This window comes from Oreochromis aureus, linkage group 22 (assembly GCF_013358895.1).
Source record: "Oreochromis aureus strain Israel breed Guangdong linkage group 22, ZZ_aureus, whole genome shotgun sequence".
In the NCBI taxonomy this organism is placed as follows: Eukaryota; Metazoa; Chordata; class Actinopteri; order Cichliformes; family Cichlidae; genus Oreochromis; species Oreochromis aureus.
In genome coordinates this window covers 15,620,053-15,647,953 of record NC_052962.1, presented here as the reverse complement: position 1 = coordinate 15,647,953, position 27,901 = coordinate 15,620,053, and the positions used below count along the sequence as shown (strand labels likewise).

Genomic DNA, 27,901 nt, shown 5'->3' with positions numbered 1-27,901 from the left:
ATGTTCTGCTGGTTGAAATAGAGTCATTAATTGTGACCTTTCAACCGTGATGCACCGAAGCTGTAATTAGTTTTTTTTCCACTGCTCATTGCAGCAGCATCACAGGTCTGTTTCCCCAGCTGTCATCGCAGCACTCTTTTGCTTGTGTCATGCGTCACTGTAGCTGGAAGCTCCATCAAGTCTTGCAGAAAAACAGAGGCATGTGCACAAGTCATTTAAAAACTAGTTTATTTTCATCCTGACTGCTGAGGAAGGTAATCGTGAACTGGTCGAGCCTCATTTATCCACACCAATAATATGTATCTGGAATGTCTTCATTCAGGATCAATAACTTATGTAAAATATTCTTTGCAGTAAAAGGATAGAATTACTTAATAAAATACTGTACAGCGTTTTAAAACACAAACATAACAGTATTAGTTCCCTCTAAGCACATATTTACACTTCTGGTGTTGATCATTTTGGCTGTAACACCGGGTTCATTAGCACAATCCTTTTTTTTTTCCATGTAAATACAAAAATATAGAATACTGTATGTAAGACAGTAGTAAGATGGCAAAGTGGTGGATTTTTAGTAAGACAAAGGACCTCAAGTTAACTGAATCGAAGTTGAGTGAAGAGCAGCAACTGGGGACCAAAAGACAGGTAATCAAAATCTAGAGAGACATAAAGAGACTGCGTTGGTCCACAAAGTCATGACAGAAGACCTCGAACATCCACACATTCTTTGACAAACTGTTTCTTTTAACTCACACGCAAGCCGTCTTACACACCAATCTGAATTTAATCCCTGTGGAGTAAAAGTCACCACCATTTCTCAAAAAGGTTTTTTGTCTTCTGGTTTCAATCATCCCCTGACCTCAGAAAACATTGCACATAACAAGTGAACATTAAACATTTGGCTTATTTACAGTTTAATACAGTACAAACCGCTGAACCTTGGCTTCAGTAACTACATTCATCTCGGCAGCTTCGCATTTCATTAGTCTTCCCTTGGCTGTGCGCCGCCTTCTCTGGCTCGAGGGTTCAGTAACAGGTGAGCTTACAGTGGCTGCGTTTTGAAGACTTGCATTCATCAGTTCTCCTGTTTCTCTTTCTTAGAATCTGTTACTCTGTAATGCCTACAAAACACTTTGATAGTTTGCCCACTCTGGGAGACTAAGACAGTGTAACACACACACACACACACGAAAAGAGTTTTTCACAGCAGCTAGGTGCCCTCTTTTTTCTACTTGCTATGCCGACTGTCCTCTAGTACTCATTGCAAGTTTTTCATTGTGGCCTCTGCGTGTTTGGGAGCACGCCCGTCTTAATCCGGCTCTCTCCTTGGTGAGGTTTCCAGCCAGAGCAGCATCATGGACCTGCTTCATATTCTCCAGGACTTCAGCCTTGGCGTGTTTCAGCAGGTCAGCCTGGCCCTGGGTGGCAGGAATGATGGGGAACACAAAAATCAGGAGGCAGGGGTTGCAAAGAACGAGGGTGAGGGCAGGGATGTTGAAAGAACAAAGTATGAGCAACCAGCCAGAGGCTGAAACATGTTCTGATACTCTGCCCCGATTGGCTGTTGGGGTTCTCAGAGTGCATGAGTGTATAACTGACCTTAAGGATGGTGATGTTCCAGCTGAAACGCTCAACAGCTCGGCTGACCTTGGAACCTTTCAGCCCCTCTTTCGTACCCAGGCTTTGCAGTTTTTCGTGAAACTCCATGGCTAGAACCAAAAAGCAAAGAACCACAGCAGATCAGACTTACAGTTCCAATCTCGTAAGTTTAAATTTAAAAAAAAAAAAAAAAAAAAGTATATCATCCTTTACAGGAACACGGTGCACTTTTCTCCAAGGCAATCAACATGGCTAACAGGCCATACTAACATGACAACAGCTGCTAAACATCTGCACAGTGCCACTGTTGTGAGCATGTTAGCATTTATTTCAAATTACTTCCATACCTCAATCTAGACTCTCATTATGAAAAAAAAAAAAAAAAAAAAAAAAATGCTGTATTTTTTCCCCAGGTGAACAACAATTATTCACTGACGCAGTAGCCTTCAGGTCTCCTACATCCACACAGAGCTGTGTCCAACATGAGAACATTTCATCTGACCTTACTCTGACTTTCTAAGGATTTCATGCATAATTTAGCTTACAAACAGAGACAAGCACTTTTCCCCATTATTTGAAAAAAAAAAAAAAAAAAAAAAAAAAAAAAAAAAAAAATGCTGCCCCTTCACACCACTTTTTGTTAAGTGATACAGCAAAAGAGTGGAGCAAAATCTACCAGGAACACCGAGATAATCATGCTAGGGATGTGCTGGGCATGTCTCTCTCGAGTACTAAAGCTTACCTGCTTCACAATCTGACTAAGATCGAGGCAAAAACTGGAATTACACGATTACTATGATTGAATGTTTATGCCTCGACCAATCAATCAAGTTCCAGTTAACATGCATGTCTGTCCAGACATGACCTTTTATATTTGATGCCAGCCCTATCCTTTTGAACATCCATCCAATCATTTTCTTAAACCTGTTATTCATTTGGGGGTTATTGAGGAGCTGGAGCCTGTCCCAGCTGGGATAGGGCCAATATTGATCACGGCAGATAGTTGCCCCTCCCTGAGCCTGGTCCTGCTGGAGGTTTCTTCCTGTTAAAAGGGAGTTTTTTTTTCTTCCTATTTTCACCAAGTACTTGGTCACAATGTGTAGTCTGACTGTTGGGGTTTTCCCTGTATTACTGGAGGGTTTTTACCTCACAGTATAAAAGTGCCTTGAGGCGACTGCTGCTGTGATTTGGTGCTATATAAATGTGACTGAATTTTGGTTCAGATAATCTTCGGTCCACAGCTCGCACACGTTGCTTGCTGGGTTTTATCTTTCCAAAGTGATTGCTGCAGTCAGTTGCTTTGTGTGCTGCAAATTCAGAACTGTAAGTATGAGTCTAAACATCAAGCTTTTTTTCCTCAAGCACTGACACTTGCAGCTACATTTTAACTTCTGCTGCATGTTTAGCTTCTCGCATCACCTTTGCTCGGCTGTCCCCACATTCAATGTTCATATCTGCCCAATGATCTTTCTGCTCTGGGTCAATCGGCGAGTTTCAATATTACATCTGCAAGCTTAAGCCCCAGAAGATTCTACACTTACCTTTGGATCGCATTAAGGAGGTCTATTTGACAAACTGTCTCTGTTCAGCCAGTAAATACTGATGGCCATTTTTCATTATTCTCACCTTTGTAAGCCTGGAGTTGATAAGGATTTTTTACTTTTTAACAAACCAAATTCTAGAAGACACAGGTGGAGGATGTATACCTGTGTAGTCTTCAAACTTTTTGGGGAAATTAAGTCACATCAGACACAATAACCGATTTCACAATGAAACTGCCAGGCGTATGAGAGACTGAGGGAGAAAGACGGAGAGAAATTAAGACAGCATCACAGAAGTCAGGCCGGCAGCTAGTTAGCCTGTGTGCAATGAGTTGTGTTCCTGGCTTCCTCTGGCCGCTCCGGGCCACTGTCCCACTGTTACCATGGAAACCCGGAAGTGGGTTAACATGGGGCACACATCATTGTGAGCTATCAACAAGAACCTAGACGTTAGACATGCCAAAATATGGACCCCACACACACACACACACACACACACACACACACAGAAGAGTGAACAGATTGGGTGCTAGTCTATTTTACCCATCCCTGACACATGATTCTTCCCGGTCAATAAACGTCTGCAAACATGGACACGCACCTGCACACACATACGCTGTCACCGCTCTACATTCACACACACCTACATAACTTGCCTGAATAATAACCTTTACTGCGTGGTTGCTAGGCAACTCAAAGCCTACGTGCCACTGTAGTGTGCGCGTGCGCGTGCGTGTCTATTTCCCTGTGAAATCAAGCGAAGTCGAGGGTGGGAGGGGGGTATTTTTCAAGCCAATATCGTTCAGTGTGTGCATACACAGGCAAACAACACTCCCAGATACAGGGTCTTGACCCAGAGATAAAATAGCCTTCAGGGCCAGCCAATCAGCATGTGACAGGTATTTCGTCATCGTCACTTTATGTCCTCAGCCTGAACCGTGAAGCAACTGAGATGGAAACGATCCGACTTCCAGCAGAGATCTCGTCAAGAAACGACCGGGCTGTGAGCATCTGATGAAGTGTAAAATCTATACTTCCAGATGTGAGTCACACAGAGGCCAGCGCCCTGAGGAAAAAGCAGCTGATCAGCTGGGGTTAATGAAGGACAAGTTCTCCCAAAATTACAAAAAAAAAGTGGGTATGACTCTATACCCCTTGTTGGCGCTCTTCATCTGTGACCGACCTCTCCATACTGGAGGAACAAACTGTACTCTTCCAAATTTTATGTCCCGGCAATTCAGATAATTTTACTACCTAACAACCAATTTAAAGAGGTCCTCGGGGAAGGAAAAATGTTGCTGTTCTCCAATTGTCTTTTTTTCCTGACCCGTTTCTCCTGTTGCCACCCTCTCAGAAGAAATAAGGAGTGAGAGAATAAATCCAGGACGAATGATCGTGTCCAGTTTGAGAACGGGGAGGAGAAACACAAGAGCAGGTGATAAGGTGCGCAAAGCTAGGACTACTGTGTGCAGTTTTCCCTATGAGCCAATCAAATTTTCTTCTGGATTATGCTGTTGTCTTGAGAGCTCATTATTTCACACAAAGAAAGATCAATGCAGGGAAAGGAGAAAAAAAAGTGCATTTTAAAATCTTAAACTGGGATCAGGATGAGATGACAGGAAGGTTATTTCTCAGAAGCAGAATTGTTATTGACGATTGATGATTACTGAGACGGGATGGACTTCTGGGCTTCACACAAGCATCTGCTTAGAATGAACCTTTTTCTGTCCTTTGTTTAGATTTTTCATTTAGTTTTTAATCCCATTCATTTGAGCAGGCAAGCCTTACAGATTCATTTTACTGCTGGATTTTACACGCATCCGAGAGACCGACTGGAATTATATTTGAGGTGTTCACAGCAGCAAAAATTAATCCCAGTGAAAATTGACAGTGCATTTGAATCAGAGTGATGAAGCATCATCTCTGACAGATGTGAAACTTGACACCCACAAGAATCTTGCTTTCGCTTTTTCTTTGAGGTTTAACTTCTCACCTTGCTGCCTGTGCACTTCAGGGTGTGACAGAAGTGAAACTAGTGTAGCTCGTGAGCAGGAACGGCAGCAAAGCAACAGCTTTTGAGGCCGGTGTTATAATATTTCCACACTTAACAAAATGTAAGTTCAAAAACATCTAAATAAATATACATGTATACCACTAGTGACAGCTGAGGATTCCCCTCCCCAGCACACCCATCTACTGGAGTGGATTTCCTCTTTCTTCTCCCTTGGTGTTCTTGTCTTCCTCCCAGCATTCCTTCTAGCCATCCATCTCTCCCCTTCATCTTCCCACGGCTTTTTGTAACAGCTGATGCAACTTCCAGCCATGTATCTCTGTCACCAATCGTCCTGTTCCCCCCAAGTGACCGGTTTATGCCTTCTCACCGCCAACTCCCTCTTCCCAGGCTTAGAGGTGGACCTCCGCCTTTGGGATCACTTGATCACCATATTTCCTTTGTACACAGGAAGAGCTTTGCTCACAAGATCAGGCCTAAGGCTCTGCAGCAGCTCTTTATCAGATGAGTGCAGAAAACACACACTTTAGGGATCTCTCGGCACAGAGTGGCCACCGCTGTACTCGTAACTGTGAAAAAACAGATGAATATGTCAAATGCAGTTTGATCGCAGAGTCGAGCAGCGGCCCCGAAAACAAGAAAATAAAGTCCAATGGAGGATGTGATGAGTTGTCTGGGAGCAGAGTGGAGGAGTCTGCAAAGTTGTAAACAACATTCATCTCAGTCAGATACTTTGTCTCTCCTCTGGAGTGGCCCCAGCTGAACCATCATCTTTCTCTCCGAATATCATTTGACTTAGAGTTTAACTGGAGTTCTCCCTTGTGTAGTTTTTTTTTCTATTCATATTTTGCTCAAGGGTGGCATTGGAAAAGCCAACAATTTTTTGCATCATTTCAAACTGCAACATTCTTACGAAGCTCATGGACGCTTTAATATTTAATGTGTACCAAGAGTTCTTTAGAAGGGAAAACAAAAGTGAGACATTTGTAAGCGCAGCTTGTGAAATTCACCACCTTCAGAGTCATACATATATACTGTGAATGTTTATCACTTTTTTTTTTTCTTTGCACCAAACCGGTTAACGTGTCTAAATGTCAGTCAAGCTGTTTCCTGGGTGACAGCCAGACACTAAAACGGGGTGATGAACATGATGTGCATAATGTGTTGTGTGCAGCAATGTGTTTGAGGGGGTTGTTTATGGCCTCTATGGCAACAGTCTGGCTGACTAAAGTCAGATGACCCAAGGGATACTGCTGAAGTAAACAAACCTCTGCCAAAGATCACAGAAATGATATCAGCAGGTCAGATTTTATGCCCTTCACTTAACAGACAGATGGGTGATGGATGATGGGAGTTGCACCAATTTAAAATCTCCCCCATCCAAAATATACACAGACAAACTGGGCCAGTATAAAGCCTCATCTAACCTTGTCTAACAGCGGTGATAAGAGAGAGAAAATATAGTGGGAGAGGAAAGGAAGGGAGCTGACGGCAATCAGCCACTGCAGCCATCTATATAGCACTGCTAAAGAGGCTGTGTGGGAGTATGCTAGAAATATGGAGATAGACTGGTTTATACTCATTACATGCACTCTAGATAGGAGAATCTCATTTATACACACACACACACACACGCCTACACACCTGTTGTCTGTATATGCAGGATCTTGTCGTGGATTCCATCTGAGAGCTCCATCACTGCTCTGCTCGCCTGGACCATCTGCAGACAGGGAAGCATCAACATGATTCACATTAAAGAGCATGAAGGAGAAGAAATCACAGAGTTTAACTTTGAAGAAATGTGTCTTATCTGCTGAAGAGGAATATAGTGCACAGCACTGTGCAAAAGTCTTGAGCCACCGCTCAGATCTTTATATTTTGCTTTCAAGTCCTCTTGAACAATAGTTCTCCAGATTTTCTTGGATTTTGGCTGCTTTTTCATCCATTTTCAGAAGAATGTTTGTTCGTTTGTTAATTAATCTACTTAATCTACTGACCAAGAATTATTGCATTAAGCATCTAACTCAAGGGATGAACCTTGTATCTTTGCAACAACAAGATGATTCCCAAAATTAGCCAAAAACTTTTCTCTGAGCATGCTCTGCAGTGTGTCCTTAAAAACTGTTAAGAGACCTGGAGAAATTGAGGGCAAACAATGAATTGGCTTAAAGAAATATGAAAAAAAAATCCAGCAAAGACCTGACAGTTACATCTGAGCCTTCAGTTGGCCCATCTGCTGTTTTCTGAAAGGATGGCTGTCAAGAAGCCATTTTTAAAGAAGGAAAACAGGGAGAAAAGGCTGAGGTATGCCAAAACACAGCGGAGGATCAGTCATGGTTTGGGTCTGCGTTTCAATAAGTGGTGTTAGACATCTTGTCAAAACTGATGGAGTATTGCTCCACTATGCAATACAATCTGGAAAGAGTCTGATTGTCATTCTGAAAAAGGAAACTGTTGCCAATCATCCCAAACACACTGCCAATACAGCAAAAGCATACCTGGATAAAAAAACAAAACAAAAAACAAACAAAACAAAACACAAAATGGAACATCATCGGTCATGGATTAGCCTCCCCAGACCTCAACATTACTGAAGCAGTATGGGATCATCTTGACAGAGAGCAAAACAAAAAGGCAGCCAACATCCAAATAAGAGCTTTGAATGTCTCAAGAAACCTGGAGAACTATTCCTGAAGATTACTTAAAGTAATGACAGGAAAACTTACCCAAGAGAGGTCAGACTGTGTAAAAGAATAAAGGTGGACATAATAAATTTGGACTTTCAAGCGCATTATAATCATGGCCAGATATATTTCTCATTTTCCCAGCAAAATTTAAGGAAATGAGGGGTGACTCAAAACTTCGGCACAGTACTGTCTGTACATACCACACTGTGCACTTCAACTTAAAGAATGTAGTAATAATAATAACAACAACAACAACAACAACAACAACGTGTTGTTCGCACATTTAATTGATGACTGGAAATTGACAGCTGCATGCAAATAAAGTCATCCACAGACTAATATGGCAGCTCTTTAAACATGATCACACAAGACAAACACACAAAGACAGAGAAAACAAGTAGCTTCTTCTGATCAACTCTCACAAACCCTTCCCAGATCTGACCCCCACAACGTGCGGGAAAAAAAAAAAAATGCTGTTCAACAAATATGGGATTAACCACACAACATTACTATGACCAGATCTCGTTCAGCAATACAAACAGACAGAGACACGCACACGCAGATTCATTCATTCAAACTTTGCTGTCTCTGTTGTTTACCGCTCTCGGCAGGCACCAGAATTGAGGTGTGGAATCCATTTATGTGAACAACATTCAAATCTATGCAAATAGTATTCAGCAACAGCGGGAGCTTTTGCAACTCTGATCTGCTCGGCTGGAAACGAGTGTGGCTAAGCGCATGCACGCACAGACACACACACACTTGCTTACATCCTAATTCACAAATAGACAGCCTGTGTCTGTGCAGAGGCTAGATGCATAGCATTCACAAGCTGTGGTTAAATTAAGGGGTTACAAATCATCCTGCTAAACATTAATCATGACTCAATAAGAAGAAACCCATTCATTTTTCTCCATGACAGCAATTCTCTTTTTCTCATTCACACTTGCGCAGACACATTTCATATACTCTCCCGATAGCGTTGCTAACTTTGCAATTCATACCGACTGTCCATCATCCTGCCCGAGAGATTCCCGGGAAAGATCTAATATGAAACGGGAACAAGTGCACTTTGAGCAAATATCAATTTCAAGAAATAATGCTGCAGGCAGGCAGATGGTGGAAGGAAAAAGGAAAAAAAACAGAGGCGTAGCGTTCTTCACCACAGCAACACTTTAACACTGCAACACAGGCAAACCATTCCACTGAATGCTAGCCCACAGATGTACAAAACCCACTTATGCCGGACAGCCACATTCACAAAGAGACCCCAGAGCAGGGGTGGGCAATCTCAGTCCATGAGGGCCGGTGTCCCTGCAGGTTTTAGATGTGTCCTCGAACCAACACAGCTGATTTAAATGGCTAAATTAGCTCCTCAACATGTCCTGAAGTTCTCCAGAGGCCTGGTAACGAACTAATCATGTGATTCAGGTGTGTTGACCCAAGGTGAGATCTAAAGCCTGCAGGGACACCGGCCCTCGTGGACTGAGATTGCCCACCCATGCCCCAGAGGGATTGAGAGAAGGCAGTAACTGCAAGAGATTAATCAGTGATAGAGGAAAAATGGAGGGCATTGAAAGATAGAGGCAAAAGTCAAAGGGAAAATTATTGAAAGTGTGATATAAAAGCGAGGATGGAAAGAAAGACTCACACACTGCATCCTTTCAGTTATGACACAGGAAAACCCACGCCAACACACTAACTCACCCTGCTCACCCTTATCGACTGAATGAAGAGTTAACTTGCAGACCAATTGACCCTGCTTGTTTTGTTTTTTTTTCCTCCTCTCATTGTGTTAGTTTCCACGGGGGAAGTTCTTCTTCAGTGACTGGATTTATTTTTAGACACCGTTACATAAATTCAGTCAGTTAAACCACTTGGTGAATGAAACTCTGCAGTTCGTTTTGGATGGAAACCCAAAGTGGCTTTAGGTCAAGGTGAGGATGTCGCCGGCGTGTTTATGAGACTTGAACAAATGGGGATGTTGCCCGCTACATAACAATGAAAAGCTCATGTCGGGTTTCAGAAACTATTGGCTAAAAAGGAAGCTTTTGTTTGGGAGGGGAGCTTTCATTGTCAAGCCGAGCGCTCGGGAGATGACTGATACGTTGCCTTTGTTTGGTCTTTCCTTCCTTTTGATGAATTTCAGTTTATGAGTCACATAGAGCCCTTTATCTGGTGCGAAAACAAACAGAATATTAACTGTCAGGTCTCTTCCTTTCTCACCATCTCATAAGTAGAGACAACCCGGCGGAGGACATCAGGCAAAGACCCCTGGGGCTCCAGGGTGGGGTACTGGTCCCGCAGGTCAAACAGTAGTAAAGGCATCCCCTCTGGTTCTGAAACTCTAGAGCTCAGAGCCAATATGCACTGCATGAGGTTAGCCACAGCCGACACCCCACACAGCTCCCTGAACACTGCTACTGAGTTCTGTTTAAAAGAAAGAAAGAAAAAAGGAGGAAGGACACATTTAATCAGTAGATAAATAAGAATACATGATAATCTCCTATTCATTTTCATAATTGGAAAAAAAAAAAAAAAAAAAAAAAAAAAGAGGCACTGAACTGCGTGGAAAAAAAGAAAAGAAAAAAATAGTGAAATCTCTCCTACACTCTCCGACACAAGTGTGCGACTTGATTTAGTTTCATTCTCTGTCACACACATGCACACCCTACACCCCAAATCCTGCAACAGAGCTATTTGTATTTTCTTTCGCCCATTGATTGCTCTCCTGCTGCTGTGCTGTGGCAGTAGTTCAGAGTGAAATGGAAGCAATCAAGAGATGTGGATGGCCAACAGTCTCATACACATTGAGAGAACATGTAATTACTGTTTGGCATAGGGTAACAAAAGGACCCACAGACAGAACTGCCGCTTGGTTCATAAAGGTTAATTCGACCATTAATGAAAGACAATGAAGCTTCTGTGCAAGTTCAACACATTCCCGGGCATTTGGGTTAATCATTTCCTTGCCTGCTTCCTGGGAGCTAATCAGCCTCTGTCCCTGGTGATATAAACCTGAGTGCTCTTCTTCCATTTATCTCGACCTCACCCTGGTCACTCAGAGATCCTCATCCAAGTCTCCAACCTGCTTCAGCTCAACCATGTTGGGACTCTGCCACATAGTTTCAGAGTTTAAGGTTAACCTCTATTAATAGTTTATAGAGGCTGATAGTTTATTACTCAAACTCCACGTTTCAATAAAATAAATTCAAAGTCTTCACCTCTGTTTATCACCTGTGTAAGCTTCTTTAGTGCAATGTGAATTGATATATTTATATCAATATACAGTGTCTTCTTCACTCAATGCTTTGTATTCTCTGTTTTGCATTTAATTATTAGTTATTATTATTCTCAGACTCTCTTCCACAGCGTGTCTTTTATCCCGTCTTTGTTCATTCACCCCCAACCGATCATGGCAGAGGCCTGCCTCTCTCTGAGCCTGGTTCTGCCAAGGGCTTTCTTTCTGTTAACAGGGAGTTTTTCCTTCCTGTTATCACCAAGTGCTTGCTCATAGGGGCTTGTTTGTTGGGATTTTCTCTGGGGTTTTTACCTTACAGTATAAAGCACCTTAAGACGACTGTTATCGTTGTTACTTGGCAATATAAAAAATAAATAAATGGAATAAAAATGGAACTGAAGTGAAATATGGATCAACTTCTATCTATTAATGTTTAACTGTAATTTAATTTCCTCATGAAAAACAGATCAATTCAGTCTTAAGGGGATTTCCATGGTTAAAATGCAGAATTTTGCAGGTCAAACAAACAAGTTTACAAACTGGCAGACAAAAAGACAACTTTACTTTCTATGGTCAGTTTCCTCCACCACAGCTGGGGGATGCATTTCTCAACAACAACAGTGTGTAAGATCTTACCACTAGATGTCATTAGATTGAAGTATGCAGTCAACTGATTTCTGTTTTCTTACTCCTCTCAGTTCAAGCACCTAATCCTAGCTATGGTGGCTGCTTTAGGACAAATAACTCTGGAGACCGTTCACCTGTAGTGAGTGTAGGCTGTCAGTTTGCCGTTTACCTCAGCTGTCAATATGCTGGGTGTTCTCATCTATTTACTTGTGAGAAAGCTGTAAAACTTGGTGAAAGGAGTCCAGTATGTGTCGATTAGTCAGTGGGTCAGTCAATTCTGTACAATAACAGCGATATTCAGGTGAGTTGTTGAGGATATCTCTTGGTAAAAACCACTATTTATACCACCCTCAGCCTCTGATAGCTGCTGCCTCTGCAAGCTGCAATGTCTCTAACATTGATGGACTTGGAGACTTAGCGAATAAACACTCATATGATTGACTCATATGAGAATGTACTCAAACTGTTTATTAGAGAGAGCCTAACATTAGCTGGCATAATGTTCGATTATAACCAGCTGTTGTTGTTTAGCTGGCTAATCCAGAGATGAGAGGGTTGCATGTCTAATCTGCTGACAGTAAGTAATTGTGGCAATATCGGAAATCAATTAACATGTTTATGTACGTTTTCATGTGCTAGAGGCCTGACTAGGAAGAGGAAGGAGTGAGGAATGAGGAGGAAGAGGATGGCATTTTATTAAGATTCTGATCAAGCTGTTTTTCCTGTGTTTTCAGTTCTATGTTGAAAGACGACCCCTTCTCAATTTGTTGGAATACGTAATTACACCAAGTAATGTATATTTACTATATATATGCACGTTCTCGTTTTGTAGAATGACACATTTTACTATATTCTTGTTTTCTTCCTCAGCAAGAGTGAACAGATAGTTTTGCACTTCTAGTTCCAAATACCATGGAAATGGCCCAAAAAACACTAAAGCTGATCCCAAACTAAATGGTGACATTGTGCTGGCCTGCATTTCCTCACCTGCATGTTTCCCCTCAGATCAGTGGCTTCTCTCAGCAGAGGAGCAGCCATTTTGAAAACTTCATCCACTGCTCGAATTCCCAAGTCCCTCAGAGCTGTATAGTCCCTCCCCTTTCGGGCCTTGCGTACTGACAGACCCCTTTTGTGAGGTTTTCCTCCACCTCTGCGATTGGTAAGGGCCACGTGCACGAACAGCTTGGCGTGTGGGAGTTCCTCTCCTGTCAGAGACTGCAGGGGTACATGTCGGTAACCAGGCTGGAGGCACTCCAGAGGTATTGTATACTGACCTGTTGCGGTGGGGAAATCACATATGCATTGATTTCATGGTTGCTACACAGGGGCTGTGGGACTCATAAATAAGTATAAAACTTAAACGTACTGACCTATGAATTCATCCCCAATAAAGTCATCATCCAGCACCACAAAGCGAACCATAGCAAGCTCAGGCAGGTTGATCTGGAACTCAAAGCTCTCATCGAAGATTGGGTTGTCTCCATTCTGGCTCACAGTCCTAGTGCGGCGCTCTGTGCAGTCGGCTGGGATGCCATGGATCTCCACATATACATATGGGTCCACCACGTCCCCTTTAGCCCCAGAACCTTTGGGCTTTGGCAGATTCTGGCCACTAATGACCTGCAAACGAAAGGTAGATCATTTCATTAATACAACTTTGATCTTTGTCGTTTTGGCCATTGAAGTATGAAATTATTAAGAAAATGAAATGAGTGAACTGTTTAAGTCATTATAAACTGCTTGTTTATAATAAACTAGTTAAGCTAGATTATATGATTGACTTTGCTTGGAAGTAAAAGTAGAAGCATGCACTGTCCAATTGAATCCAAAGGTTCAGATGTTTAAATAAACTTTGCTAGACTGATGGCTTTTTTAATGCAATGTATAAGGGTATGTCATTCTGCCATGTTATGGGATTAGATTGTTACCCAAAGGAATGAGGGAAAAACTTCAAAGGACAAAGTTCTAATAATAATAATTATTAGTGCAATTTCAAACATTATAACAGAAATTTTAGAAAATGTAAACTTTATAGGGAGCACATTTCTGCGGTCTACACATTATTCCTGCGCACCTTCACGTGGAGCAGCTGCGGAGACACACCAGGCACCGTGTCTCTGGTGTCAGCGCTGAAGTAAGACACCTCCTGCCGCATGATGGCCGGACGCAGAACGTAACCGCAGTTCCCATTCTGCCGGAACCAGGCTGTGTTTAGGTCCATCATCAGTCCTGCTGTCTGAAAATTCATTGACACTATCTGGCAACCGCACTTCCACAGGTCCTGGGGGTTCATGTTGCTCGAGTCAATACGCATAGGGTTGGGGTACACCCGTGACAAGAAGTGCTTGTTGTGGTTGACAAAGTCCCTGGGGCTCTCGCCAGCAAGACGCACTGCTAAAGACTCGTGAAAAGAGCATACCTCCCAAGGTTTTTGGCTTTTGGATGAGGTTGGAAAGTCAATAAAGGTGACAGACTGGCAAAGATTTACTAAGTCCGAGAGCTCCTTCAATAGTTGGAAACGTTTGGGGGGAACGCTCGAAGGACTAGACGTGACAACGCTTTTCTGCACAGTGTCCTTCTCACTTCCTCCAGACGCTGCCCCTCCACTATTAACTGCCTTTATCTTCTGGCACATATCTGCTCCTTCATCCTCCTCACTTACCTCTCCATCTTCCCCATCAGAACTCGGCACTAGCTTTTTACCCTTTAATAGGATTCGATGTCTTAGGGCGTGCGGGGATGGAAGGTATGAAGCCTCTTCATCCGGAGGATCTGTGTACAGCCTTTCCCCTAAAATCCTCATGAGATGCTGCCACATCACTTTCTGCTGTCGAAGTGAACAGTGGTTTTCAACACAGAGAATTAACGGGTACTCCGATGCTGCGAAGGCAAACCTTCCGATTGCTTCTAACACACAGCGCAGCAACAGCGGCGGGGAGAGGCTGTGGCCAGTACACACCAGCGGCTCCTCATCTGCGCCATCCCAAACGTCTAACTCCACGCACCGGCAGCCCATCTTGAGGGCACGGATATAGCCAGAGATATCCGAGGGGCCTCGAAACTGGTCTTCGATGAGGTAGGTGTTGTGGGACGAGTTGATATAATAGTGAGACAAAGGCTGAGTCATGTCCTGGCATATGATGCTATGCTCTGGGTCAAAGAGGTGGCACTCCGCCGAAGTGAGGTAGCTAGTGAAGCCGTCCAACGACAAGTATCCCTGCTCCCGCCCCTCTTCCGATGGCTCATGAGCCTGGATGAGTTTCAGGCTGGTTTCCTCACTCACCTAGAGGGCAAGAAGAGTAAACAGACATTAGACAGACTAGGATTATATTTGTCCAAGTACTCCTGAATTTTCTGTGTGATAAAGCTACGTTACCCACTTGAGCCATGCCCTGCTCAGCCTCAATGAACCTCATCAGGTCTTTGGTGTCCAGGAACTCTTTGTTGCTGGAGAACTGCACCAGGAGAAAATAGATCTCAGGACGTGTGCAAAAGTCGTGGAAGACCTCAATGAACTCCTGCTTGGTGACCCGCTCATTTCTTGCCGTTAGCTTTTTGTTTTCACAGTAGTCTTCAAGTCCGGATCCGTTATCTATCGTAAGCTCGCACATCCTCTCTCTGAGTCTTTGGAGCTCCTTAAACCTGTGCTCCACTTTGCCACTGTTCACCCCGGGGTTCACATCTTGTATTAGCTTCATAGCCAATTCCAAATGAATCCCTTCTGTCACGTCTCCCGGTGTGTCCTGGTTAGCAGCAGAGGAGAACAACTGCTCCAGCCAGCCAAGACGAAGACTGTTCTGACTGCTAGCAAGCATGTCAAGGGTATGTTTCCCGTACTGCATCAGATACCTAAAGACAGAAAAATGTAGAAGCACTTAAAAAAAAAAAAAAAAAAAAAAAAAGACTGAGCTATTGAATGAAACGATATGTTTGGTATGAATGATCAAATCTACAGCACAAACATTTCCGTTTTAATTTATATTTCAGACATCTCGCACAGTGCTTGAAATATAAAATACAACTACTGCAGCAGTAAAATCAATTTAAAATCCGGCCATGTTTGACGGCACAAGCTTTCATAAAAAGAAAACTCAAAAGGACTACATAATAAAGGCAACCGAGCAAAATCCCACCAGTCATCTCAGTACAATCAATACCAAAAAAGAACAAGATAAAAGAAAAGTGACAAGATATGAAAGTGAACTGGCATGAAAGAAAAACACACTTTATATCTGCTTAACCTTCCCTGCAAGACAAAAATCTCAGTTCAATCACACATTAAACCCTTCGTCACTTCTTGTTCACCGTAACATCAGTCAGACCACCAGAGGATTGTTGGGCTTTATTAATAAAAGCAGCCTGACTAAAACATGGATGGAACACGGTGGCTGTCAACATGCACATTGTTTGCAGAGATGGCCAATATTACAGGGATGAGCTTTGATGAAGTCTATTACCAAACGTTTGGCTTACAATGAGTGTGAATTACAGGGCACATAGCTTTTGAACTCTACTAGACTAGCTTTGCATGATTTAAAATCCAAAATAAGCCGTGTTTATCTTGTTAAACCTTGTTAGTACATCCAATGTGTAAAACAAGCTCGCTTCTCCCTCACCAGGAAAACACTGCTGGAAACAAACTATTTTGATAGTCTGAAGATTTTGGCTCATAGGGACTACTTACACATGCACTGATCTCAATATTGAGCGTAGGCATCTTTAATATGAACAAAGAATAAGGAGAAAAACATTTAAATTTATGTTTGAACTAGTCCTTCTGACTAAACTGAGTAACTACAAAACAATAGGCTTAGGATGCTTTATGTAAATTTCACACACAGCTGGTTATTTATTTATTTATTCACATATTTGTGCTGTCGTATTCTGCTTAAGAGGTGGAAAACACACAAGGATTAAAAGCTTAAGAATGAGTGTACAATGTACAACTGCTCTTTCTTCTTTTTGTGTCTTACCTCAGGCCAATAACCCAAATGTTGGCCACCTCTGCAGTGTTGGCAACCAGGTCCAAGCTTTCATAAATGTCTCCATAGATGATGGAGAATGCACAGTCCTCTGAAATCTGGTCATAAACTCCACTGGTGCGGAAGGTCTCCGTGTTACGACCTGTCCGTACCTGGAATTTGAGACACCCGAAGATCAGGGAAAAAAAAGAAGAAGAAAAAAAAAGAAGAAGAAAATATGCCAGGTTCAATAAAATCAAATGAACTGTTATCCACCGTACGGAAATGGTTACAAACTTGTACAGCTAATTCATTTTAAAAGACTTAAGGAGGCATTCGTGAAACAAAATCCATGGTGGGCTGATTTAGAAAAGTCTTTCCCTTTTCTTGGACACTGACCTCACGTATAGAGGAGAGAGAGATCCGAGCTTTGTCTGACTCCTTCTTGGATGGCTCCCAGCATAGAGCCTGGAGGCCGGCATCAAGGAGATAGTATCGCTGATAAACACGGGAGTTGGGTCGGATTTTCTTCAGCTCGCTCCCCTCAACCTGGAAACCAGATATGGTTAATCACTCACTAACTTTCAGAGTAGAGCTCAGTCGACTTCAGCTATGTTGGAAGGTATACTTTGATCTACCCGAAACCCTTGATGCATGGATACTACCTTAAATATTTCATGTACAGCTATGTAAAGCTTATATTTTATGTAAAGGCTCTCACGGTAGCTGACCCACCATCGAGTGGATGCAATCAGAAGCACTGCTGATCTTTTTCTCTGACAGACTGCTGCTGAAGGACACCGTCTTCTTCTTCTCCCGACCAGCACGTGATCCATCCTGAAAAGGAGGGGGAGAAGAAGGATGTGACAGATAAAGAGGAGGAGAAGGGGGTGTAATAATAATAAGAAAAATGACTCAGGCAGACAGCGATCCCTCTGAAGAGTACTCTTTGCTTAGTCATGACAACAGTTTTTCAGCATTGAATGGATCACAAAGGATTAAAATACATATCAGCTTATATAACCATACCTAAATGAGCTTTTTGTGTCTACCTCATAGAGCCACCTCCTCCCAATTTGTTATTGTTCTTCCTGATACCAGGCTAAAAGCCTTTGCTCGTTCTTGCTCTTCACCATTAATCACACCTGACTAGACGGAAGCAGCAGGCTCCAGCATTCTAATTCTGCCCCTCCACAATGACACAGGCCGACCCAATCGGTTTATCTGAGCACACCATCACAGCTCATCCATCTGATTTATTGACCAATCAGATGTCGCCCCCGCAAAGAGCCTTATGCTTGCAGATAAGAGCATATATGTGGGCAAATATATTCAATAATGGATATACCAGTCCTGATTAAATGAAATCAGAGATTTAATTGACGCTCCAAAGATGAGCAGGATAACTTAATTACAGCTGAGAGGCCTGAGAACACCCACAAACTCAACCTGCTGGTGACTCTCACAAGCAAGGAGGCAAAATGTAATTGATGAGAAATAGAACATTGTAGGACTGCAATTACCCATTAATTTTTAAATACAGATTAAGAAACAATCACTGGCACGATAATTTATTTAATCAATATTTTATGCACTTAAAGTGGACCTACTATCCTTTGCCTTATTTATGTCTTATACATATATTGTTATAATGATAAATTGACTGGAAGTTGTATAGATCTTTTCTACTCCAAGCCTCATTCACCAGTTTAGACGCACATTCATACAAGCACTTTTGTCTGTACCAGAGCATTTGTGCAAACACATATGCTGATAGCTTCAGTACCTTGCCCAACATAGTGGGCATGTCAAAATACTGGAGTAGCCGAGGGAATCGATCCACCATCTGCTTGGGTGCATGAACTACTCTACCTCATGATCAGCAGCACTATGGTGGGTAAACATGACCACAGTTTCAAATGATGCGATCACCACATGTGGAAGTACTCCCTGTAAGTCAAAAAAAAAAAGCTTCTTGATTTAGATGATGCCTTATGATCCACAATTAGAACTGATATCCTTAATATGGCACACAGCTGTGGCTGTTAGCACAGCAAACCTGTTTGCAAGGGACAGCCAATCGCAAAGGTCGCGTTAAAGTGAGGGTCATATATTTGCGAGGGTTATTTTGAAATAGTGAACGAATCAAAGCAGCACAGAGGAAGATCAAATCCAGCACCCTGTTGCTCCGTAGCTAACAAGCACACAATTCTTACATTTTTTTTTTAATAAAAGCTTTTCAAATACAAGTCTAACAGATTGCTGCTTAGGAGCATAATGTTTTCGCATTCAGAGCAAATATATGTGAATATTGATCGGCAGCTGATGAATCCCTGCTCATCTGCACAACTCTGGTTTCATTCAAATAAGACTTCATATGAACCTCAAGAGCACTTGTGTCTTTTATGAGGGGAGAGAGCGGCAGCACTTGATATGAAGGAAAACCAGCGGACATGAAAGGCAAAAAGAGATAAGAGAGAGAGGGCAAAAGGGGGGAGGGAGCTGTATTTCATCTGAGGAATATGAATGAACACGTGATAAAGGGGGTGGGCATAATTAACAGAGGACAAAGACGCTCCCCTCAGAAGGAAAGAAGGGCACATAACCATCCCAAATCCTCACAGAATCAATCGCCTCATTAGGACAGGAAAGTGTTTCCAATCACAATAACTCTTTTTTTTTGAGTCACTTTAATGAGGGAGTGCTCTAAAAATACCCCTGGTGCCTGCAGGGATGATACAGGGAGTGAGAGGGGGTGTGGAGGAGATGCCCTTCCAATATGAAAAATACAGGATGAAAAAGAAAAAATGAAAAACTCTGTCAGTTTAAGCCCTTTAAAAAGAAAAAAAAAACATTAAGCAAAACAGGCAAATTCATTTACACAATAAAACACTGGCTTGTAACTGATTTCGTTTTCTCATTAAAATCCCACACCCCTGTGCACCGCTGCAGCGACACCTCTAAATTTAACTCAATTAGAAAGGCTCAGATGGATCAGATGGGAGGAAATCTGAAAATCAAATCAAGATTCTGTCTTGTTAAAATAATTAATTTGGAAAAACTGGCAAAGTTCCCAGTGACCCAGAACGAGGCACGGAAAACAAAAATGGTGATGGATGGATCTTTGCACAGCAGTGTGGAGTGCCACCCGATCATGCACTGCACTGACAGGCCTCAATGTGCATCTCTTCCTGTCTGTGGCATTACCAGTAAGGGTCTCTCTCTGTGGTCGGATCTGCACCCAATTGCAGTGCACATATTACCCATCATTATCATCTCTCTACTGTCATTAGCACGTCACTTGACCACTAGCAAGACTCGAGATTACGACAAACTAAATCCTTGCCATGCTTTGCAAAAAGCCGTGATTGAAGATTTTTCACGTGTGGGTGCCGTCTTGAAGGATCACCCCTGTTATCCTCTGACATAAATTACTGACAGAAAGAGACAAAGAGCTTAAACATCAAACCACACCGCACTGACGTCAGGTGCTAAATAAATTATTTTGGCAAGATAAAACTGGAGGACAAATGTTAACCCCGCAAGTGGATAAACAACTGAATAAAAATGCAAATGCAAACACATCGATTTTTCTTAGAAGAAAAAAAAAATAAAAGAACATGCACGCTATTAAATCAGACTGGAACAGCCAAGCACGCACACAGAGGGAAAAAAAACAAACAAACAAACGAAAAAAAGAAAGAAAGAAAAAAAAAACAGTTTTGCCTCCATTCCCAGATAAGATTCCCCATTTACTTTTTACTTCTATACTGTATGTCTCAGTCGGCCTTATTTTCTCACACACAGAGATGAGCCTCTAAAACCACCAACTGCGCTTCAAAACAGGAAGCCTGTCAGCCCGTCACAGAGAGTTTCCTGTGGGCTCCACCAAGAGTTGAGTAAAGTGACGATAGAGGAGAGACAGAGCGGAAAAAAAAATTAACGTGTGAAACCCTTCTACTCGATATGGTTATTTTTAGGTTGAACAATGTGACCAACAAGTCATGAACATGACTGTGAAGAAACTGATCTCTCATAATTTTGCAATACCAGCTATGCAGGCTAACAATCTTTCTTAATTGTTAAACTATTGACACGTTAACAGTCATTCGCAGTTGTCCTTCCACACTGCACGAAAAGTAGATAAAGGGTAGGGTTGCTCACATGGGCAAGATGCATGAACTGAATATCTATTGTACCATATGGGCTTTAAAAACATTGAAAGTGTTGGAGTTTCCTCCTGAAACCAAAAACAACTCAGATAAAAAAATTTTTTTAAAAAGTCACGAGAACCAAAACTGCAAATTCACTGACATTTAATACCAAAGCACGCAGTGAAAAGATGCTAAAAACCCTTCGTCATGGTTTTTATTTTAGATGACGGTTAGTTGGATAAAAGTTGGCTGCCACTATCAACGAACACTACCGATATGAAAAGGCTGGATATATAAGAACCTAAAAGAAAAATAAGTTGTTGGGGTTTTTTTGGGTTTTTTTAAATGAGGCTTTGTCTGCAAGTTTTTATTTGTTCAAACTACACAAAAGATTACTGCAGATAGATTTGGATTATCATGAGACTATGAGATTACTGATGTCCCTGTTAGGATTTCGACACTGACTGAACAGATGGAGAAAAGCGGGATGGATGGATGGACGGATACAGGGATAGATAGATGGATGGATGGATGGATGGAGAGTGAGAGAAATGGGAGGGACTGCGAGGCAGAGCACACTAGAGGCAGTTTTTAGGGAAGGACACAGAGAGTAAGAGAGATGTTACAGCAAATTCTAGCTAACACAGGAAAGAGGAAGCAGATAAACTTCTGAAAAACAAGTGCAAAGAGAAATAGATAAAGATGTTCTCTAGCTTGATTGCTGAATATCTTCAGTGCACACGATCAGAGGATTTGCACTTGATGGTCTCCTGCAGGGTTCAGGAGCGCAGTGCAGCACGGTGTTTTCATTAGTCAGAAGAAAAAAAAAAGGAAAAAAAAACGAGTGCACTGTGTCATGTATGAGCTTGCGAGATGACATAGCTGGTACATCATACTAGCAGGATGAAGATGTAGGTCATCAAAGGAAGTTGTCTTTGATTTGTTAAATGAGACAGAAATAGAATGAAAGACGGCTGTTTAAGTGAGAGGAAAAGACTAGAGGAGTGAAAACTGGAAAGGGGTCCTGCCTCCGGACTGTTTGACAGTGGATTATGGACTCTTAATAGCATAGATTTTTTTTTCCTCCAAGGGTCTCTTACCCTGGAGCGCCGTGCAACCAGGGGGGCAAGGATGTGATTTAGAACCACAGTAAAATGTGGTGAATAACAGCTGGTTCTCTAATGAAAGGACTGTTTATATTTTTCATGTATATGGAGACGTTTTGTTGATTGGAAAAAAAAGAGACTGAACCGCTTTTGGCCCCTTTCTGACATTATATATTAATTGAACCAATTACCTTTTCGCCTTAGCTGATGATTTAAACAGTTGCACATTGCTGCACTAATCAGGCCAATTCTTCATGCATTAAGGCAGGCTAATCGCACGCTGATCTCGTGTTCACATGCTCGGTATCTGTGCGTTGAGTGGGGTGTCGGGTGCACATGTGTGGCCGCAACAGAGCCCAGGACCCTGGAGATAAATAGAGCAGACGAAGCAGCGTGTGGTCAGCTCTGTCTGAGGCTCCATGTATGGGAAAATGTGGCAAGCCTTCGCATTAACTCAGCTGCTTGCTCTGACTATGAACACCTGCCCTTGTGGCAAGAAGAGCAGCAGATGCTCTTTTACGCTTAGAACCTTTTGAAGTCCCATGTGTGCGCACACGCACACAAACACACACACACACAGAGTGAAACAAGCAAAAGGTTGACTTGAAAAAGGTCACCTTGTCAGAAAGATAACCACAATTTCAGCTGACAAACGTCAGAGACGCATTTACTGAAGAAAGAGCGGGGTCGTTAATACCAAGAACAGGCTGCTGAAGACTTAAGATGGGCAACACCTGCAAGTGCATAGCCAAGTGAGGTTCTCACGTAACTCATCAGCACCTGTCGCTGCACATGTATGGGGTCCTTTTGCAACGGATTTAGAATGCATGCGTGGAGCGGCCAAAGCTATGAGCTGTCAACTATTAGGGAGAATTTCCTGCAGCTCCGTCACAGTTGGTAGGAAGCTTGATCCCCTCCTCGTGCTGTGCAGGGTCATGCTTATGCAGGCTGAAGCAGTACAAAGCTGACTAAAGATGTTGATGTGAACTGTGGGAGATGCTCGGGGGCTCACTCTTACTCCAACAGCTATCCTCCCCAGCTGTGTGCACCTCCAGCAAATGCTGCTCCCTCAGTTTGAAAAACACGCAGTGACACGCACGTTCCAGGCACACACCCAAACGTGATCATAGTAGAAAATGCAAATAATGTGTATACACACACTCTATACACCAGCCAGCCACAACATTAAAAACCACTTTCAGGTGACGTTTCAGGTGACATTTATCATTACAAAGCGATATGCTGCTGGGAAACCTTGGATCCTGGCAATAAAGCCAGATGTTACTGTGATGCACACAACCCATCAAGACATTGGTGCAGATCAAGCAGAGTCCTCATGGTAATGATGCTCATTGATGGCAGCAGTCACCCCACTACCGCAAAGCGCCCATGGCTTTAAACCAGCCTCCCATCTCCTCAAACCCACATGTGAGAACATCCACACGTACAAACAGAAGCCACAACATGCAGAAGCCAAAGTATCTGCTGCTAGAATACCCCCACTGGTCCTGTCTCCATGCGCCCAAGAGGTCATCGATGCCCTGGCAACACATGAGGGCAAGGGGGGGACTTCACAATATATCTGGTAGGTGGAACTAATTTGTTGTCTTGATGAGAGCTAAGCTACAAAAGCAATACCAACCTCCTACCTGACTGTTACAAATTACACCTGGAACCCGGGGAGCTGTTGCTTTTTGCTTTCAGTGTTTACACAGGGCCGAGAGGACCATTATTCAGGCTTAATAGATATACAAGTGCTGTCTGTCTTCTAATATAATGCTTGGCGAGAAAGGAAGAGTAATCCAAAATGTCAAATGGCTCCTTTACTTACTCAGACAAGTGTAAGTGTTACAACACACTGCATAATTTATAAATGCAGAGGAAAATCAGTTCATACAAAAAAAGCAAAAATCTTTGAATATATACAGTTTGTATAGGACTGCAGTATGCACACATACGCCTTGTGTCATATTAAACACACACACTCATACAAATATGCAGCAACACTTTCCGGGTGTTTTCTAAAGTTATGTTGGCATGAATAATGAGTGAAGTGGAAAGCAGATATCAGCTGCGCCAAGCTGTATTTTACTAGAAGGCAGGTCTGTGCAAGTGTGTGGTGTTTGAAACTCAGAGACTACCTGATGGTTATCTACATCAAGATGAATTCAAAGCAGGCATAAACTCCTGATCATGCACATGAGAGCACGGCAGGAAAAAAAAAAAAAAAAGGGGGGGGATTTGCAGATGGAATAAAGCCCATACTGAGGAATTACAGTTGCTGAGACCTCCTGATACTGCAGCCGAAGCTACCGGGAACATATAAACGCAGGACATGAATCCCTGACTCCTGTTAAAACCGCTCTGGAATGTCATGCTTCCTGTTTATCTACCTACATACCACCCAGACTCCTGTTGTGAGCAATCCTGTGTTTTGCCATAGTCAAGCAAACAAGTGTTGTGTTTTGCTGTTGTGCTGACAGATCCACTCATAACCCCTGGGGTTTTTTTTTTGTTTGTTTGTTTTTTTTTTACACTGAGCTCCATCCCTCTGAACCCTATAAACGCGAGCACCAAAGCATGATTGTTTTTTGCTTCAACACAAAGGAGGCATGTGATGCGTACAGCGAGCTTTCCCACGCTGTCCTTCACCACCATCCATTGTAGCAGTGGGTCAGAGGGATGTCCCGGAGCCATTAAACATCACACATCAAAAGTGGCGCTGTGTATCAGGTGCGGCCCTCGCCAGGAGGTATTTGGACAACATTTGTGACCCACAATGAAGCAAAGAGAATTTTTTTAATGCTTTGTGTCAAGCTGGCCACGGCGTCCAGGGTAACAGAAGAAAGACAGGAGCCGGCCTGTGTGTGGGCGAGGAAGTGAGAAACATTTGCCTGTGTGTGTGTGTGTGTGTGTGTGTGTGTGCGTGCGTTGCAGTGAAAGTGACTTGTCATATCCAACTGTTCATGCCCTAATAGCAATATTGCAACACGAACCGTGTGAGGAAATTGGCCAACAGGCCGGCTTCCTGTCTTGCTGAGTTACAGCGAATGGTACTCGGACGATGGCATGTGCAAATAATCAAGTCCTTACAGGCAGCAGCTCTGGAGACAAGTAGCAACCGGAGATCAATACGAGACCTCCCACAGGTCTAGAGGCAGGCCTAAAACCATAAAAGGACAAACTCAGGGGATAACTCATTGATTAGATGTTATTGATCTGGTAATATCTGAAACGCTGTTTCAGTGGGGTGGGTGTGGGTGTATGGGGGGGTATGATTAAGTCTGAAGGCTTTTATTCAATAAACGTTTCCTCGCGTGGACACTCGGGTAAGTGTGGGCAGAGCGGTTAATTGAACATGGGGTGGGGGGTCTTGTAGTCTACTGTGAGCCACAGAGGATGGAGTGAATGTAATTTCCCATTTTAATCAAAGGCTGCAGCAGGTGGTTTCACCTATTAGCTCCTACTCCGGTCTTGCACTGACAGGATGCCTTTAGGTGACACTGCTTGATGCTGTATGGCTAAAAATGGCAAAGCAAATTTGGAACTGTGAGTAAGTTTTGGTTTGAAGTCGTGGGCCCAAAGGGCAACACTTGTCCTCTAAATATGTGACACACACACACACAATCATGTCCAGTGTGACAGGAACTAGCCTGATGTGCATCTTAATGCACAGCATGCCTTCGTCCAGCAACATCGACACACGAGGTGAGATGAGGGGCCTGATTGTTGCGTGTTTGGCACACACGGTCAGGAAGTTACGCTGCATTGTGACACATTCTGTTAACAGTTTATTTCCAGATTACAACTTGATTCTATCGAGTAGTGTTGGCGAGATATTCTTTGGTGATAAGTCGCCACATCTGCGCACGGCTCGGTGGAGCTTTTATTCTCACTTAAATCAACAACAACACAGTATCGGCGTGGCGTTTCTACACTGCTGGTCGTGCCGCTCTCTAATTCAAGTGTTTTGCGCCATATGAGACATGCTTTCGGTGTTTTCTGGAGTTGCAACAGTTTGCACCCCCCCTCCAATAAGGAAGATGAGCCGTTTTCTGCTGATGAAACTGGTGGCCTACCTTAATCAGACTGCTGCGTCGAGGGATTGGTTTAGCAGCTGAGTCTGGACCCGTGCTCTCCCACTTCGGAGACTCGCAGCTGGACTCGTTCTGGACCTTCTTGCCGGCGTTTGGCACGCTGCAGCTGCCGTTCGACACAGGCTCTCCTCGGTGCGTCTCCAGGCTCGTTCCGGTTCCCCCTGACGCAGCTTTACAGCCAGCAACCGGTGGACCGACGGCGCTCTTGTTTTCTCCAAATTCTGCCATGGTGTCACTTTCGGGGTTTTTTCCGTTTTCCTAGCTTTCATGAAAGCAGCCGAGCTTCCAGCAGCGACAGCGATACACACTGACACAGCCGTGCCATCGTGTTACGTGAACGATCGGCGACCGTGCGCCTAAAGACAGCGGAAACTTCTCTCTCTCTCACTCTCTCTCTCTCTCGCCCTGTTTCACTCGCGCTCTCTTTCTTTTCCTCACAGCCGCTCGCGCGCTGAGGGGGGAGGCGACAGGAGGGACAGCAGTGACAGACACACCTTCAGACCTTCGCCGACTGCAGCTCTCACATCTTGCCGACAGCTGGATGTGCGCTTGCGTTCAGGAAATTTTAGATGCAGCTGGGCCCGCTCCGCCCCAACCTCTCCACCACCCCCACCATCTCCTCCCCTTACTCCTCCTGGGAGTGCTAAATCTTAAATGAGAGCACTGTGTCACACAATTGTGCAAACCATTTATAATTTGTTTTTATTTCGTGTCCAGACTTGATCCGCTGAAACTAGATACGTGCGCGAGCTTATAAAGTCGTCACGTGTCGATAATCTCGGGGGCGGGGTTTTTTTTTTGTTTGTTTGTTTTGGGTTTTTTTATGCTTTTTTCGTCCTTCCAAAGAAACGAGGCGCACAGAATGCGCCTTTTGTTTCATACTTGTTTTTTTGTAAGCCAGGGCAGCTTGAAATAATCAGCTTTATGCGTATTCACAACTTCTGGGTTGTGAGAAACTCCCATTTGGCTATTTTGGACAACCTGTTACTGCAATTACTGAACAATTGCCACTGTTTTCAGTAGCCTTGTTATGAATTAATGTGCAAGCTCTATGTAACTGTGCGTGTGGCTGATAATGCATCAGCTAGAAGAAATGTTGACTTTAAAGTGCAGCGGCATATCCTCATGATCTCCCACATTTAGGAATAAAGGCAGAACTCATATTACAATAGTTTCATTCTGCCGCATGTCAGGATCTGTCAAATTTTTGTCGATAGTGATTTTAGTTATATTCTTGCTATTAAGTTGATATCACCAAAAATAGGTACATATGAAAACCAAATAAGATTTTGAAATCCATAATAATATGTTTTAAGCAAGTTAATGTTTCAACGCATTATAGCGGGTGGGTTCCCAGTAACCCCCACCCCCCGGTTGCGCCCTGGAAACCAGTGATATTAAAATGCTATGAGGATTGTTTTTGATACTTGGATGAAAAATCCACTGCAGTGAATGGCTGATTGAAGTCTAGAAGCCAAAGACATCACCAAATGCTGCATTTGCTCCCTTGAGACGCCGGGCTTTTACTGCAGTCGCCTTCAGCTGCTGCTTGTTTCATTCAGTTTTGTATTTAATACCTAACAAGCTGATCTTCTGGGTAGAGATTAGGTGACTGTCTTTGACGCTGGGCTGCTTTTGCACTATGCTTTGGGTCCTTGTCCGTTATCGCTGTGAAGTACTGTCTGATCAGTTTTGCAGCATTCGGCTGAAACTGAGCAGAGTATCGCCTTATATGCTTCACAATTCGTCCTGTTGCTTCTATCAGCCGTTACATCATCTATAAACACTAGTGGCCCTGTTCCACATAGGGCCATACATTCCCATGCCGCAGCATTGCCTCCTTCATGTTTGACAAATGATGATCATCAGCTGTTTCT

At 43.1% G+C, this 27,901-nt stretch overlaps 1 protein-coding gene and 1 pseudogene across 1 annotated transcript; both read right to left on the bottom strand.

Annotated features, from left to right (window-relative positions):
* Positions 1 to 211: 211 nt before the first annotated feature.
* Positions 212 to 26,644, bottom strand: LOC116332960 (inactive phospholipase C-like protein 2). Its single transcript, XM_031756065.2, has 12 exons — positions 26,007 to 26,644; positions 17,403 to 17,504; positions 17,067 to 17,216; positions 16,680 to 16,840; positions 15,087 to 15,555; positions 13,781 to 14,989; positions 13,077 to 13,326; positions 12,694 to 12,980; positions 10,065 to 10,268; positions 6,796 to 6,871; positions 1,600 to 1,709; positions 212 to 1,418 (listed from the first exon to the last, which is right to left on the bottom strand). The coding sequence occupies exons 1-12, from the start codon at positions 26,250 to 26,252 to the stop codon at positions 1,236 to 1,238; spliced, it is 3,447 nt and encodes a 1,148-aa protein (XP_031611925.1). The 5' UTR covers positions 26,253 to 26,644; the 3' UTR covers positions 212 to 1,235.
* The window catches only part of LOC116332984, a 49,111-nt pseudogene continuing 47,668 nt past the window's right edge, over positions 26,459 to 27,901 (bottom strand).

Excerpts from the sequence above, each read along its gene's own strand:
- LOC116332960 (XM_031756065.2), bottom strand. The coding sequence starts at position 26,252 with ATGGCAGAATTTGGAGAAAACAAGAGCGCCGTCGGTCCACCGGTTGCT. Across the intron at positions 10,269-12,693 it reads ATCTGAGGGGAAACATGCAG|AACTCAGTAGCAGTGTTCAG; the intron begins GTGAGGAAATGC and ends TCTTTTAAACAG. Across the intron at positions 1,710-6,795 it reads CCTGCATATACAGACAACAG|CCATGGAGTTTCACGAAAAA; the intron begins GTGTGTAGGCGT and ends TTTTGGTTCTAG.